Genomic DNA, 15,376 nt, shown 5'->3' on the forward strand with positions numbered 1-15,376 from the left:
GGCTTCCTGGACACCCCCTCCCCCATATTCAGTTTTCCTCCCATCTTGCCGTTTTCAGCTTCTTTTTCCTTGGCTATCACTTTCTCTTATCCCAACGGTCTGATGCTCAGTCCGTGGACATCTTCTCTATCTGCACTCAGTCCCTCAGTGGTCATCAATAGTCTTATGATTTCCAGTAATGTTTAGATGCTGAAGACACCTCTCCTCAATTCCAGACTCATCTATCCCAAAAACCTCCTTGGCATCTCCACTTTGATGTGCAAAAAACGCCTTAAACTCGGACCTAAGATTGAGCATCCAATCTTCCCCCCAAAACCTACTCCACTCTCGGACTTCTCCAACCTAGCTGATGGCAACACCATCTTTCCAGTTGCTCCAGCCATAAACGCTGGAATCGTCTTTGACAATTCTCTTTCTCTTGTGCCTCATGTGTAATCTAGCAAGAAATCCTGTTGGATCTTTAGAATATAATCAAATTTTGATCGCTTTTTTCTGCCCCCACTGATGCCACCTGAGTCTCAGCTACTAATATCTCTCCCCTCTAAAGTGGAACCCCTCCTTATTTTTTAAAAAAAGATTTTATTTATTTATTCATGAGAATACACAGAGAGGAGAGAGAGAGAGAAAGAGGCAGAGACACAGGCAGAGGGAGAAGCAGGCTCCATGCAGGGAGCCTGACGTGGGACTCGATCCCAGGTCTCCAGGATCACGCCCTGAGCTGTAGGCGACGCTAAACTGCTGAGCCACCAGGGCTCCCCGGAACCCCTCCTTCTATGTTAGCCCCTCACCTCCACCCCCATCGGGAGTCTAATCTCCACAGAGCATCTTCAATGATCTTACTAAGTCAGAAGTCAGATTCTGTCATTTTTTTGCTCAAAACCTTCTGATGGCTCCATTCAGAATACACACACACACACACACACACATACATACAGACAGACACAACCTACTTCTCGGCCCTTCCCCATATCTCCATCTATACATTCTCTCTTCCATATGTTAGAGAGATATATGGAAGTGGCTATTTTAAACATATGGGCTTTGCAGTCAGAATTCTAAATCAGCCACAAATGTGTGATCTCGGTGATCCCTTATCTGTAAAAAGAGAAATCAAAACCGTTATCTAGTTGATAATTTTGTGAGGATTAAATGAAGCTATGCATATAAATTGCTCAGCCCGAGCTAGTATACAATAAATAGGGAATAACTTCTTATTTTGCCGAGTGCACGTGGGAGATCCAAGTCTCTGATGATCGCGGTTGTTGTTGTTATTACCCTCCACGCCACGAGGAGCGCTGCTGCCCCCGGGCGCACGAGGCCCGGGGTCAGGATACAGGAAGTCCGTCTAGCCGCGGCCGCGACTATCTTTGCACACTGGTCCGCGTCACTCAGTAGATGGCGCTGCTTCGTGCAGCCTCCGAGGCCGACCCGCTCGCAGCGACATCGCCTCCTTTGGTGCTCTCTTAAGTGGACCGCCTTTCCCGAGGGCGAGTCTTCAACTCCGTGGAAACGCTCAAAGCGGGCTTCTTCCGGGAGCCGGCCTCGCGGCGTGACCTCAGGCGTACACTTCCGGGGATGCGGACGTGACCCGTCGCCCCGCCCACTCCCGCTCTCTCTTTCCGGTAGCGGAGTCTGAAGAAGACGCGCAGGTAGGAGGCCTGGGCGAGGACAATCGAGTGGCATCCTGTGGCAGGGGCCGCCCATCGGGGCTGGGGTCGTGGGGCTGGGGGGCTTCGGTGGCAGCCGAGTGCGGTGCGGGCGAGAGGGGCGCGGCCGGCCCACCGCAGCCCGAGGGGCGCGCCTTGTCTCGGAAGGAGGCGGGCTTCCCCCCAGGAGGGGCCTGTGAAGTGGGGGTGAGGGGAGTGAGTGCAGCTACGGCTCCAGCCGGAAAGGCCCCGGTAGGGGCCGCGCAGCGGGCGGGGTGGCGAGGGCGCGGGGACCCTCGTCGGGCGTGGCCTGTCACTTGTACTCCGCCAGCCGCTTGGGCGGCCCCAGGCCCGACCCCGGATAATCTAGTGCGTTTCCTCGTTGGGGATACAGGATTGACCGCGGCCCCGGTCCCCTAGGGGCGTAGTGAGGAGCTCGCGGGGGGAATCGGGAAGAACGGCGCGGTGCTGGGTGCCCCCTCCGTCGCGGTGACTGCGGAGCCTTAGGGCGCGCTGCCCCACGCCGGAAGGGGGGCAGGGAGTGCGCATCGCCGCGGGCTGAGCGCTGTGTGTGAATCTCAGGTGACCTCCGAGGGCCGTTGTCAGCACCGCTCTGGGGCGCCTCGGGCTGGGGAAAATGGGCATTTGCGGAGGGGCCGCTGGAGGCTTTGGTGTTCGTGCTTCCTCAGCTGAGATCTGCCGGAGTCTTTCCGGGCTCCTCCCGGCAGAGCTTGAAGCTCCACTTCCTGTGAGCGCCCTTGGCGCCCTCCTCACAGTTCTGGCTCTGCTGGATCCAATGTGGGCGCGGGAAGTTACCTTTGGGTACACCCGAGGCCCGCGCTGGTGGCGCTTCCTGCGATCCCTCACTAGACCCGTGAGGAAGGCCCTGGGGACGTCCGGGAGAGCAGCAGAAGTGAATGCTCCAGCTCTGGAATGCGCGCGGCTCATGGGGCCTGGGCGTCGGACTGGTGTTGAGGTTCAGCCTGGCCTCACAGACTTGGGCAAGGCCGCGTCTGCCCTCCGGAGGGGTACAGCCTAAGTCACCCAGCCCTTCTGATGTCTCCTGTCTTCTGAAAACGTTAGGAAATTGCTCTGAATCTTGACTCTCTGGAGGGCCGGGAGGGCCGAGGCTTTGATGGCCAAGTGGTCCTCTCCTAGCGTCCCACGTTATTTTTTGTTTTTGTTTTTTCTTTAAGATTTTATTTATTAATTCACAAGAGACACACACACACAGAGAGGCAGAGACGCAGGCAGAGGGAGAAGCATGCTCCATGCAGGGAGCCCAACGCGGGACTCGATCCCGGTACTCCAGGATCACGCCCTGGGTGAAAGACAGGCTCTAAACCGCTGAGCCGCACCCAGGGATCCCTGGTCCCACGTTATTATCCTCACCTGCTTTCCTCCTGCTCTAGTGTCTGCCTCCCCCAGGGCCTGTGACCGTGTAATTGCACCTCCATTGCCGGCTTCGTCAGATTAGAGTTATAACTTGGTTTCGCTGACATTGAGTTTCGGGGATGGGGCATTTCTCTTAGCCTTCCAAGAGGATGTTGGATATTGCCTTCAGTGCTCCATTCTAGGAAAAGTTTAAGAATTTGGTTTTAGTCAGTTTGTGGGAGGATAGCGGGAGATTAGTTATCAGAGGATGAGAGATAGCATTTAAACTGGCTTTTGGAGGGATCTGGTGGAACACAGGATAGAATAGGGGATGGAGCTAGAGGGATATGTGGGTAAGGGACCCTTGATTCTAAGCCAAGGGATTGGTGCAGAGTTTAGGCAGCAGGTGTCACCACTTATGGGTAGGCTATTGGCCTTGGTCTTGCGCTAACCTTTTTGGATGTGGTCTTACAGTCTTTTTTGAGCCTAAACTGTAAATGGTATGGGGGGTGGAGGGGAGGGCAGGAAACCAGAAGCAGTCCTGGCTTCAGAAGTATTGTGAGATGTAGACCAGGAATCCCTAAACTTGGTTCTCTGCTCTGCAGCTGACTTGCTATGTCACCAAGAACAAGTTATCAGCAATTCCTCAGGAGGTATACTGAGGGCAGTAAGGCCCAGGGATGATTGCTTGGCCTAGATTTGCAGAGTGGTCAGTTGAACTTAAAGGTCTCCAGAGACTGAAGCCAGTGTGATGTTCATGCTTTTGAGGCCCACTTCTTAAAAATTTGAGGGCTACTTACAATCTGCTGCTAGAACTCTAAGCTGCTTTCCTATAAATGCTATGAGCTGAGCTTTTGGTAAATTCAGGAGAAGGGTTATCTCAAAGTACTTTGCTTTTTCAGCCATCAATTAAAAGCCCCCTAAATGCAGGGAGAAATGAGTTTTAGGCAGGGATGAGATTATACAGATCAGGGTGGAGGGAGACACGACACAGAGGAGCAAAACTTGGAGATTTCCTTTGATAGCCGGGAAGAAGATTGTGGCAACATCTCGTCTATTACTAAAGTTGGATTCTTTTCCTCCTTTCAGAAATGGCACCTCGTAAGGGGAAGGAAAAGAAGGAAGAACAGGTCATCAGCCTTGGACCTCAAGTTGCTGAAGGAGAAAATGTGTTTGGTGTCTGCCACATATTTGCATCCTTCAATGACACTTTTGTCCATGTCACTGATCTTTCTGGCAAGTGAGTACCTGGGTGAAGAGGCACAGACCACACTGGCAAGGGTCTGGGGGAAGAAATGCCCCTGGAACTGGGTGGCTAATGGGATTCTCTTAGAAGAACTAAATAGAATGTTCAGATAAGGAAATGTGTTTGGGTGTTTGGCCACAAATATTGTGATTTACCAGGCACTTGGATTATGAGAGAGATTTTTTTTTTTGTATTTTTTTTTATTGGAGTTCGATTTGCCAACATACAGTATAACACCCAGTGCTCATCCTGTCAAGTGCCCTCCTCAGTGCCCATCACCCAGTCACCCCAACCCCCTGCCCACCTCCCCTTCCACTACCCCTTGTTCATTTCCCAGAGTTAGGAGTCTCTCATGTTCTGTCTCCCTCTTCTGATCATTTCCCACTCATTTTCTCTAAAGTGTAATTCTTGAATCGTTAATCTGTTCATACTTTGTAGGAGCAGGGGTGGACAGGAAGTCTGCTCTACATACAGGTTCTGGCTGTTATTAGCAAGTTTTAGTGACGTGTGAAGTCACTCAAATTTGGTTTTCTCATATAAGGTGAGGTTAATAGTGCCTGTCTCATCGAGCAAGTGGGAGGATTTTTTTCTTTCCTAAGATTTTATTTATTTATTTATTCATGAGAGAGGCAGAGACACAGGCCGGGGGAGAAGCAGGCTCCATGCAGGGAGCCTGATGTGGGACTCGATCCTGGATCCTGGCATCACACCCTGAGCCAAAGGCAGACCCTCAACCTCTGAGGCACTCTGGCTTCCTGTAATTGGTAGGATTAAATGCAAAGGTAAATTTATATTGTCAATACAACGTTCAGTTATTTAGAGCCTTTGAACCCCATCAGGGCAGGACCCACAGCAATCTTGTTAGAAAGGAGTGTGCAGGGTGCCTGGGTGGTACTGTCCGTTAAGCGTCTGCCTTCAGATCATGATCCCAGGGTCCTGGGATTGAGTCCCATATTGGGCTCCCTGCTCAGTAGAGCGTCTGCTTCTCCCTCTACCCCTCCCCCCTGCTTGTACTCAAAATCTTTAAAAAAGAAAAAGGATGATACATGTTCAAGTTGACCTTCATCCTCTGCCATACCTGAACTGTGGCACTCTTTACTCAGTAGGATGGGATAAGCACTCAGGATCCTTGATGGATGAGAGAAATGACTGTGAGCTTTTGTTCCCAGGGAAACCATCTGTCGTGTAACTGGTGGGATGAAGGTGAAGGCTGACCGAGATGAGTCTTCTCCCTACGCTGCCATGTTGGCTGCCCAGGATGTAGCCCAGAGGTGCAAGGAGCTGGGCATCACTGCTCTCCACATTAAACTCCGAGCCACAGGAGGAAATAGGTACATAAGGCAGGGGCTGGATGGTGAGATCCCTGGGCATGGGTGCCAGAGCACCTGGATTTGAGGTTTGGTTTTTCTTTTGTGACTTTGCACAAGACATTTTGTGTTTGTATTTTGTAGTTGATTGCTGCACCACTGCTTCTACTCCCTCCCTCCCCAACTTACGGTGTTTACTGAGCACTGAACTGCATAGTTGATATGTTCTAGGCACTAGAAAAGAATGATGGAAAAAGTCATCTGTAGCCTTTACTCTTCCTGTGTAGAGATGCCTAGGCTGGTAGGAGAATCTGACTTTAAACAGCCTGAGTAGGGGAGCGTGTGCTTTCCATTTGTGGCAAGTGCTGGGAAGCAAGAAGTACAGTGTGAGGGATGGGAGTTAGTGATAAAGTGTCATTTCATCTAAGACCTAAATATTGTGCCAGGAATTAGTCCAGTGAAGGAAGGGCAGGGAGAGAGTATTCTAGCCAGATAAACCTGCAGGGAAAAGGTCTGAGTGGGAATGAACTTGGCACATCTATGGGAAAGAGTTTCATGAAGTGTGATCAGAGAGATAGGGAGGAGCAAGTTCCTGCTAGATCTTGAAGCAGTAAGGATTTGGACTTTAGCCAAAGAGGGTGGGGGGAGCATAAGAACTTTTTAATAGTAATGACTTGATGAGACTGGGGTTTGGTTTGGTTTGGTTTGGTTTGGTTTTGTTTTTGTGAGAGAGAGAGCACACATGAGGCTGGAGTTGGGAGAGGGACAGGAGGAGAGAGAATCTTAAGCAGACTCCATCCTCGGCACAACCCTGGGATCATGACCTGAGCTGAAATCAAGAGTCAGACACTTGAGATGCCTGGGTGGCTCAGTGGTTGAGCATCTGCCTTTGGCTCAGGGCGTGATCCTGGGATCAAGTTCCACATTGGGCTCCTTGCATGGAGCCTGCTTCTCACTCTGCCTTTGTCTCTGCCTCTCTCTGTGTGTCTCATGAATAAATAAATAAAATCTTAAAAAAAAAAAAAATTGGACGCTTGACCACCCGAGATACCCAGGTGCTCAAGAGATTGGGGATTTTAAAGATGACTGCTGTAAAGGGGGCCCTTGGCTTTCTCAGTAACAGAGCACATGACTCTTGACCTTGGGGTCATGAGTTCAGGCCTCATGTTGGGCATAGAGTTTAATGTTAAAAAAAAAAAAAAATTCTGTGTGGGCAGTAGACCCGATAAAATGGTCCTCTGGAGAGATGCTAGTGTCTTGGTTTGGGGGGAAAGGAGGAGCTAGAAATGGACAGATCACCAAAAAAAAATTTACAGCCTTTGGCAAGAAGGACAGTCCCTTAAATGGGCTGCAGGCAGAGCAGAGCACAAACTGATCCGTGGGCCAGAAAGTATGAAAAGGAAGCATACATGGCCCAGTAAGTTTTGCGTGTTTATTGTCTGGCCCTTTACAAAAAGTTGCAGATTCCTGAACTAGAGGGTTGTGGGATCTTAGAAAGAACCCCTGACAAGTTGGACAAAGCTTTTCTTAATGTAGATCCTCATTTCCTAGAACCAAGACCCCTGGACCTGGGGCCCAGTCAGCCCTCAGAGCCCTTGCCCGCTCAGGAATGAAGATTGGGCGGATTGGTAAGTACCCCCCTCTAGCTAGCGCTTGGATTTGCTTTGAATCATTGACCCCAGAATGCTTGTGTTGTACCATTGGGATGCAGTACCTGGTCTGAGGACTATTTGCAGGTTGGGTTGTTGATGGGGGTCTCAAGGGGCACCATGTGACAATTTCTCCCTAAGCACCCCTACCACTTTGATGTAAATGCTGACCTTCCTTTCTGTACTGGGACAGCACAGTTTGGTTTCTGAACTGTTCCCACACTGCCTGGTTGTGCAGGGCTTGAGACAGTCAGTGGCTGGTAGAACCTGAAGGGAGATGAATTGTCTCCCCTTTTCAGTGTTTCTTAAGGGAGCTGGCATTTTGTATGGTCTGTCCCCGAATTATAGGACCATCAGCATCCTTGGTCCCTGCCTACTAAGTATTAGAGCATGCCAGTCATTGTGATGATGAAAAATGAATGCAGGGAACAGCAACTCCCATGGTTGAGAATCCCAATGAGTCCCCTATGTCTGTAATGCCTGCCCCCTCATGCCTGTGAACTCCTGGCCCCTTAGAGCTCCTAAGACGGTGTTAATCCCTCTTTCTGTGCCCATGGTAGCACCCTTCCATCTAGTGTTCTGACCTTTTCCTTAAATCTTAAGGTTTTGTTTTTTCAGAATATTTTCAACTTTTTATCTATTGGAGAAGAGGGAGTCTTTAGTTGCCCCTGTTAGGAGAATCTTTCCACTAGAGAGTCAGTGGGCTGGGTGTCAGAAAGCTGATTTCCCACTTGCTTCTGGCATCATGTAAGTTGAGTGCCTTTTCTGACCCTCAGTTTTCCCTTCAGAAAACTGAGTTAAGACCACATTAGAAATTTTGAAGAAGCACCAGATGGGGCAATCCATGTCTGTTATATACTGAAGATTCATGTGGGGAGCAGCGGGACTGACTGTTGGTGTGTTAGACCACTGGTCTAGGGAGGCCTGGACTCTTTCCCATCCATCTCTAGGTAATGATGTTTTCTCTTCCTCCCCACAGAGGATGTCACCCCCATCCCCTCCGATAGCACCCGCAGGAAGGGGGGTCGCCGTGGTCGCCGTCTGTGAACAGGATTCTTCAAACTATTTTCTGTTAATAAATTGCCTTTGTGTAAGCTATTTGGACTCTAGTCTTCTCTCCTTTGGGGATATTTGATTCTTTCTCCTAACTCCATATGACCAGGGCATGCATGTGACTGACCTGCAGTCACGGGTACAGGACAAAGCAGGAGGCATTTAGTAGATATATTACTTGAAAGGATGTAGATAACTTGCTGAACAGGAACCTGGGAGGGATTGGTTAGGCCCCTGACATTGGACAGGGTGAGCCTGTGTTCTGTGAAGTGGCTTCCTGGGAGGACTAGCCTAAGGAGAGGTAAGGTACCGGTGCTGCATGCAGTTGGTCTTTTCCACGCTGCTTGTTGTGGCATTGTTGCCTCCATCATCTAAGCCGATCGAGGCCTTAGAGACCTTGTTTTGAAAGCAGAGATGTTGGTTCCAAAAATGGACTAATTCTTAAAGAGCCGGAGCAGAGTGGAAACTGTTGAGCCAAGTGTAGTCTGAGCAGAAGAGGAGGCTTCCAGACTTGAGCCATATATAAACACATGTGGGTGTATACTCGCCCCCCACACCTTCTGTGCAAAATTGGGAGCACACTCTACTGCATCTTGCTTTTTCTCACTTGGCAGATCTTAGAGATTGTTCCACATCAGTACATAAAGTACATAGAGATTCAGTCACCCCACAAATACACACTAAGCCCTATTTTCATCAGTGATTAAAAAAAGTTTTTGCTCTCCGGAAGCTTGCATCCACCTCCGAGGACCCAGTGGCAGCAGATGGTACGGAGTGTTCTGCAAAAGATTAGCATAGGGCCCTGTGATGGTGGCTGCTACACTGTTGGATGGTTAATAAAGTGAGCTAGAGAGAAGAAAGTTATTGATGTTCTGAGGAAGAGAACATAACATTTACAGCACTCTCAAAAAACTCCATATGTGAATACCCACACAGTTCAAGCCTGTATGTCGTTCGGGGGTCAGCTGTACTCCTTCAAGGAGATGAGAGCGCTTCAGCTTTATGGTACTCTTTCTAAAAACCCATAACACAATTAGAGGACGTTCTGCAAAATACAGGGTTTAAGTCATCAAAAGTGATGAAAAATGAGAGAAGACCAGAGATTACAGAGACAACTAAAGGCAGCGTTGGATCCTGAACCAGAAAGAAGATATTAGTGTGAAAATTGGTAAAAATCCGAGTAAGGCCTGAAGTTCAATTAGTAATGTACCACTGTTAGTTTATTAATTTTGACAAATGTTTTGTGGTAGTGTAAGATAATATTAGGGAAAACTGGATGAGTGGCATACAGAAAAGCCATATATTTATAACTTTTGGGGAAGTTTAAGATTACAAAGCAAAAATGTGAGGGAAATGAATGAAGGTACTTAACACAGCCTGGTTTCTAAGGCAGGATATGGTGTATAGACCCTCAAATGGTAAACTTGAGATTGCGCCTTGAGGGGAATAACCACTCGGCCATTTAATGAAAATTCCCATGATAACAGGCTGCCTCATGGGTTATAAAAAATAAGATTAAAGTGTTGAGCACAGTGCCAGGCTCTGAAGAAGCTACTGGTATTATGCCTGTTGAGTTCTTAAGGAATTCAAGCCAAGGAGCTTGAATGACAGCTGGCTGGAATCCTGGTGGAAAAATGCTGGCGGTTGTTAGAGCATTCTTTTTTATTTCCTGTGATGGGACTTTGCAACTTGTCCTGCTGTTTCCTGGTAACCAGGGATGCAGTCAGTCAGGTCTTTGAAAGCAGTTCCTTTCAGGGTTTTGTTTGCAAGGAGAGCCAATTTGCGCAGCTTGGGTTGGAACAGAGCAGTCTGTTGGCCACAGGCATGCAGGGCAGGACTGGATGAGCCATCGCCCACCTGTGACACGGATCATGAGAGCCCAGCCTTGGCAGGTGAGCCTGATGCCATGAGCTACAGCTGCAACCTCAACCAGGACCCTAGAAATGGTCCCTACTGCCCACCTGCCTCCTTTCTCTGTCCTGAGCTCCTAGTAGTCTCTCAAACAAGCCTCCCTGTCTCCCCTCTGGCCCCTACCTACCCCTACACCACATGTTTCGTTATCTGGTCCAGCCACACACAACCCTCTCTCTGCCCAAGTCATACCTACTTCCCTTCACTTTTCAATTCTCTGGCCCTTCAGTCGTCTGCTCATGTTCCAGCTTGGCTCCTTCAGCATCTCTCCCCCACCCCACCTCACTGTCTTCTGCTAATCTGTTGGAGTCAGTTCTTCATCCCTCTCAAAGTCCCCCTTCTGACTGCCCCTCTAGGTGCTTCACTGAATTCTCATGGCACCCCTATTTCCCACGTGCCACCACTGTTCCCCTGCATTCTAATAGCCTATTTTCCCCAATAACCTGTGAACTCTGAGAGGGCAAAGTAGGTCTCATTCAATGTCTCCGACCCCAGCCCTCAGCCCAGTCTCGAAAGTATAGGCTCAGTAATGATTTGTTTAGTGAATCACTGAAAGAATAGGTGAGCGGGCTTCCCACTTCTGTAAACTAAACAGATTCTATAAACTAGATAGTTTAAAGAGCCTTTCTGGATCCTCAATAACATAAGTATATGCATTCCTGTGCCTCAAAGAAATAAAGGAGGGACTCCTGGGTAGTCAGTGGTTGAGCATCTGCTTTCAGCTCAGATTGATCCCACGGTCCAGGGATCCAGTCCCCTATCGGGCTTCCTGCGAGGAGCCTGCTTCTCCCTCTGCCTCTGCCTCTGTCTGTCTCTCGTGAATAAATAAGTAAAATCTTAAAAAAAGAAAAATCTCCAAGGGCATTCAAGAAATGAGGGGGAAAGTCCATTAATAAGAAATGGCTGAGGGAACACAGAGCTCTTAGGCAAAGAAAGTTGGGGTAGCCCTCCTGGCAAATACCAAGTCCGTGCCAGGAAGTTAGGTTTAGGCTCTGCCCTTAACTCAGTCCTCAGCCTCCAGATGAGGGCACTGAGCTTGACCTTCACAATAAGCCAGAAGTCCTGAGATTGGGCTAATTAGTCCTGAGTAGGACTGTTCTGTGCTCTAGTCAAAAAGTAAAAGCAAGTCTGGAAAGAACCACAGTTGAGGCCCTCTGGGTTCCCACAGATAAGGTTCAACCAAATAGGAGCCCTCCTCCCCCCAAGAAAGATACCAATACTTGAAAATAGGTACCCAAACGAGTCAACAAACATTTATATACCACAAAGACTGCACGTTAGAATTAACAAAATACAACTACATATGAAATATTTAAAGAACCAATGGAACCCAAAAGTAGGCAAAATAAAAGTAATCAGATGTCTGAAAAGGAACCAAATACATTAGTTATTGAAATTAGATATTCAGTGGATGGGTTCAATGGCAGATTAGAGCCAAGAGAAGAAAGAATTACTGAACTGCAAAATCTAAAGAAATTACAAAACAGGGATGCCTGAGTGGCTCAGTCGTTGGGCATCTGCCTTTTATCAGGGCATGAGCCCTGGTCCAGGATTGAGTCCCACATTGGGCTCCCTGTGGGGGGAACCTGCTTCTCCCTCTGCCTAGGTCTCTGCCTCTCTCTCTGTGTCTCTCATGAATAAGTAAATAAATAAAATCTTAAAAAAGAAATTACAAAAGTCCAATGGGATTAGAACTGAATACGTTCCTGCTTTGCTTCCTTCCTGTTGTGCCTGAGTGAGAGCACTAGCCTTCCAGTTAACTTTCATTGACCTGGATGATGTGGCTCCCTCTCATCTAAGAGGTTACTATCAAGGTCATTTTCAATCTCTTAATGCAAGATCAGGAAAACCTTTCCCAAGACATGGCTTCAGGGGAGCCATTGACCCTAGTGGTCCAAAGACACTTAATATTGGTCAATCTGTTTTGGGGAGGAGGGGCAATGAATCATGTGTAGTCCTAAAGTTGTAGGATTTGGCCTTTTGGAAGGAGGTTTTTTGTTTTTGTTTTTTTTCTCTCACTTGAAAATTTTATTGGTCAGGGAGAAAGGAAGTCAGGCAGCTCCTCAGCTTCCCACCCAGGGTTCCACAAGCTCTCACTGCTTCCCATTGCCATTGATGGGGCGGTTCACATGCTCAGGGGATGCCAGGAATGCCTTGAGCTTGAGTCTGGCACTGAGGTGGGCCACATAGGCTGAGAGCAGCGGGAAGGAGTCCAGGCAGCTGGGGGCCAGGACCTGGTGAATCCACAGCAAGTCCAGCAGGTTGTAGTCCACAAAGGAGATCTGGTTGCCCACGATGAAGGCTTGGCCCCCCTCATTTTGGGACAGCAGCATTTCAAAAGGCTTTAGGTAAGCTGGTAGTGCCCTCACATACTTTCCTGCCTCCTAGTTAGTGTAGATGAGGAGGGCGTATTTGCAGTGGAGATCCTCCACACCATTGTTCACGACAACCAGCAAGGCCACCTCCTGCTGGTCCTTCCCGTAGAGCCCGAGGGAGCGGCCCAGGTGTCACAGGATGGCATTGGACTGGTATAGGGTGAGGTCTCCGTCCTGGAACTTGGGGAGCTGCCCATACAGACAGGAGGCCTTGAGTGAGCCCTTCATCCAGGTCTCCATGGTCACCTCCTCCTCCTTCCAGCTCTGGCCCTGGTCAGCCAGCAGCATGTGCATGGCCTCGCAGCGCCCTCGAACAGGGAAGTAGATGATGGTGTAGGGTGGCATGGTTGCAGTGCGGGTGGCGGTGGTGGTGGCAGTCAGCAAGGAGTTGTAGAGAGGTCGACTTGAGTTATCAAGGAGTTTTCTAAAAGAGCTGTTCAAAGAGGGAATAAAACTGCTTTGTGAGATAAGAATCCCCCCATCATTGGAGGCATACAAGTATAAACCAGGCCCCTAAAAACTAGTTACATCAGAATCTCTCAGTGTGGCAGAGACCATTGTTTCCCAGTATGCTTTTTCTTTTTCATTTTCTCTTGTAAAAAGGAATCTCAATTTTTAGCTAGATGTACGGTTGATCAGACTTCAGTGGCACCTGGGTGGCTCAATCAGCTAAGCATCCGACTCTTGATCTTTTGAGTTCAAATCCTGTGTTGGGCTCCATGCTGGGCATGGAGTCTACTTAAAAAAATAAAAATAAAAAGACTCCTCAGGCAGTTAAGTGTGGTTCATATGACTAAGTTGTGGCCAATGAGATGTAAGCAGAATCTGTGTGTGCAATTTGCAGGAAGTATCTTTTGGAAATATTAACCATAGTCACCTGTATTATATCCCCAGGACTTACTATAAATATAGGAAGTGTCTGGAAGAACAAAAGGCATACCCTTTAACCTTTTCTCTAAATAATTGCTTTCAGATCTCTGCTGGAACTTGTCACCTTATCAGACAGGCTCGGCCAGACCACCGATCAGTTAGCATTCCATACTTACCCCACCCCCCTCCAGCTATTATTCTCAAGATATTTAACCACTTATTTGCCATTTTCATAGCACTCAACTCCACCCGATACATACATCTATGTGTCTAAGTCTGCTGGTTCTCAACCTTGAGCATGTATCAGATTTAGTAGATCTGGGATGGGGGCCTGAAGATTTTCATTTCTAACAAACTTTTAGGTGCTGCTGCCTATCTGTGGTCTAAAGACCACACCCTGAAAACCACTGGACTTTTTAGTCTCACTGCTATATCCCAGTACCAGGAACAGTGCATAAGTGGTGGTGCTTTGTCGATATTTACTGACTCAAATTACTGGTGTTGCCTCATGTAATCACTTTGAGGTAAGTATTGTTAATATCCACATTTTACATATGGGGAAACCAAGGATCAGAGATAAGTGACTTGTGCAGGGGCACATGGCGAGAAAGGGACAGAGCTGGGATTTAATCCTGCACACTTCATACCCCTGGCATGCTGGGGCCGGTCACAGGCAGACTGGCAAGGAGGTGGAGAAAGAGGATCTTCCTGTCCTAGCTTCTGCAGAGAAAGGGGAAGTAGATGGCAGCCAAGTCTTGCTCCTTGTTAGAGCACTCACTCATGGGTGACCACCAGGTGGCAGCATCATTCTAACAGGAAGCTGCCTGCTGGAATGGGGAAGTCTGGGTTCTGATCTGAGGTCCGCCCTAGGCGTATCCCATGGGCCTGTGAGTAGGTCTCAGTTTCCCCATCTTTACAGAGGAGATTGGATCTCCTTAATCTCCAAAGAGCCCTTGCAGCTCAAATACCATCTATAAGAGACAGGTACAGCTGCTGAAATTCAAATACCCCAAAACCAGTTGTACTATTTTTTTTTCTCCTCTACTAGAAAGAAAAAACCCAACCATTACCACCATCACCCCCACAAAAACAACAAAAGCTCAGCTGTAATAGTAAACTGTCCAAAAGAAATATAATGCAAACCACAAAACTGAGCCACATGTAATTTCAAATTTCCTAGTAAACCTGTTAATAAAGTAGAAAAAATAACAGTAATTATATTTTATTTAATGCAATATATCCGAAGTATTTTCATTTCAACATAATAATATGAAAACTATTAAAATATTTTACATTCTTTTCTTATACTAAGTTTTTGAAATCCAGCACATCTCAATTTAGACTAGCTACATTTCAGGCTTCAACTGCCACTTGTGGCTAGTGACTGCCCTATTAGACAACACAGCCCTAAGAATATTCATGGCACATGTTGAGGTAGGAACTATGCTGAGTGTTTTATACGCACTGTCTTCATGCTCATAGCACCTGATGAAGTAAGCAAGGTGGTTATCCTCATTTTTGCAGATGAAGAAGCTCAAGCTCGGGGACAGAGTGCCTTGGCCAAGATCACACATTGCAAATAAGCAGACAAGTCTGAATTTGAACTTGGCTCTGTCTGTCTCCCAAATCTGGGCTCTTCATCATCACCTAATCTTGCCCTGATGGTAGATATGCAGTTATGGGCCCCCACTGACACGATTCCAAATCCAGGGAGTGCAAAAGCCTGAGAGCCAACAAGAGGGCCTACCAGGGGAGGAGGCAAAGCCTTCAGCTATCATTCTCCCACCCTAGTTATGTATTTGGCAATGTTGAGCTTGCCTGGCAAACAACCAGGGACTCTGTCAAGGAGAAATAATCTCAGGAAAACCATGTTTGCATGATGAATAACTGGGCTTACAAAAAAAAAAAAAAAAAAAAAAACCCTAAAAACAAAAACAAATCCAAA

The 15,376-nt window shown here is 47.9% G+C and overlaps 1 protein-coding gene and 1 pseudogene across 2 annotated transcripts; one reads left to right on the forward strand and one right to left on the reverse strand.

Moving 5' to 3' along the window:
- Positions 1–1,348: 1,348 nt before the first annotated feature.
- On the forward strand, positions 1,349–8,320 carry RPS14 (ribosomal protein S14). 2 transcript variants are annotated; one of them, XM_026008580.2, is made up of 5 exons: positions 1,349–1,649; positions 4,110–4,260; positions 5,436–5,597; positions 7,125–7,201; positions 8,202–8,320. In XM_026008580.2, exons 2-5 carry the CDS (start codon positions 4,112–4,114, stop codon positions 8,267–8,269), a joined length of 456 nt encoding a protein of 151 aa, XP_025864365.1. In that variant the 5' UTR covers positions 1,349–1,649; positions 4,110–4,111; the 3' UTR covers positions 8,270–8,320. The 2 variants fall into 2 exon arrangements, with proteins under 2 accessions (XP_025864365.1, XP_072612984.1); XM_072756883.1 differs by lacking the exon at positions 1,349–1,649 and adding an exon at positions 1,658–2,228.
- A 3,886-nt stretch (positions 8,321–12,206) lies between these two features.
- Positions 12,207–12,972, reverse strand: LOC112928738 (glutathione S-transferase P pseudogene; annotated as a pseudogene).
- Between the last annotated feature and the right edge of the window lie 2,404 nt (positions 12,973–15,376).

This window comes from Vulpes vulpes, chromosome 4 (assembly GCF_048418805.1).
Source record: "Vulpes vulpes isolate BD-2025 chromosome 4, VulVul3, whole genome shotgun sequence".
Classification (NCBI taxonomy): Eukaryota; Metazoa; Chordata; class Mammalia; order Carnivora; family Canidae; genus Vulpes; species Vulpes vulpes.

What these genes read in the sequence shown, in the direction of transcription:
- RPS14 (XM_026008580.2), top strand. Translation starts at nt 4,112, where the DNA reads ATGGCACCTCGTAAGGGGAAGGAAAAGAAGGAAGAACAGGTCATCAGC. An exon ending in GTCACTGATCTTTCTGGCAA is followed by an intron (nt 4,261 to 5,435) that starts GTGAGTACCTGG and finishes TTTTGTTCCCAG; the next exon opens with GGAAACCATCTGTCGTGTAA. An exon ending in AATGAAGATTGGGCGGATTG is followed by an intron (nt 7,202 to 8,201) that starts GTAAGTACCCCC and finishes TCCTCCCCACAG; the next exon opens with AGGATGTCACCCCCATCCCC.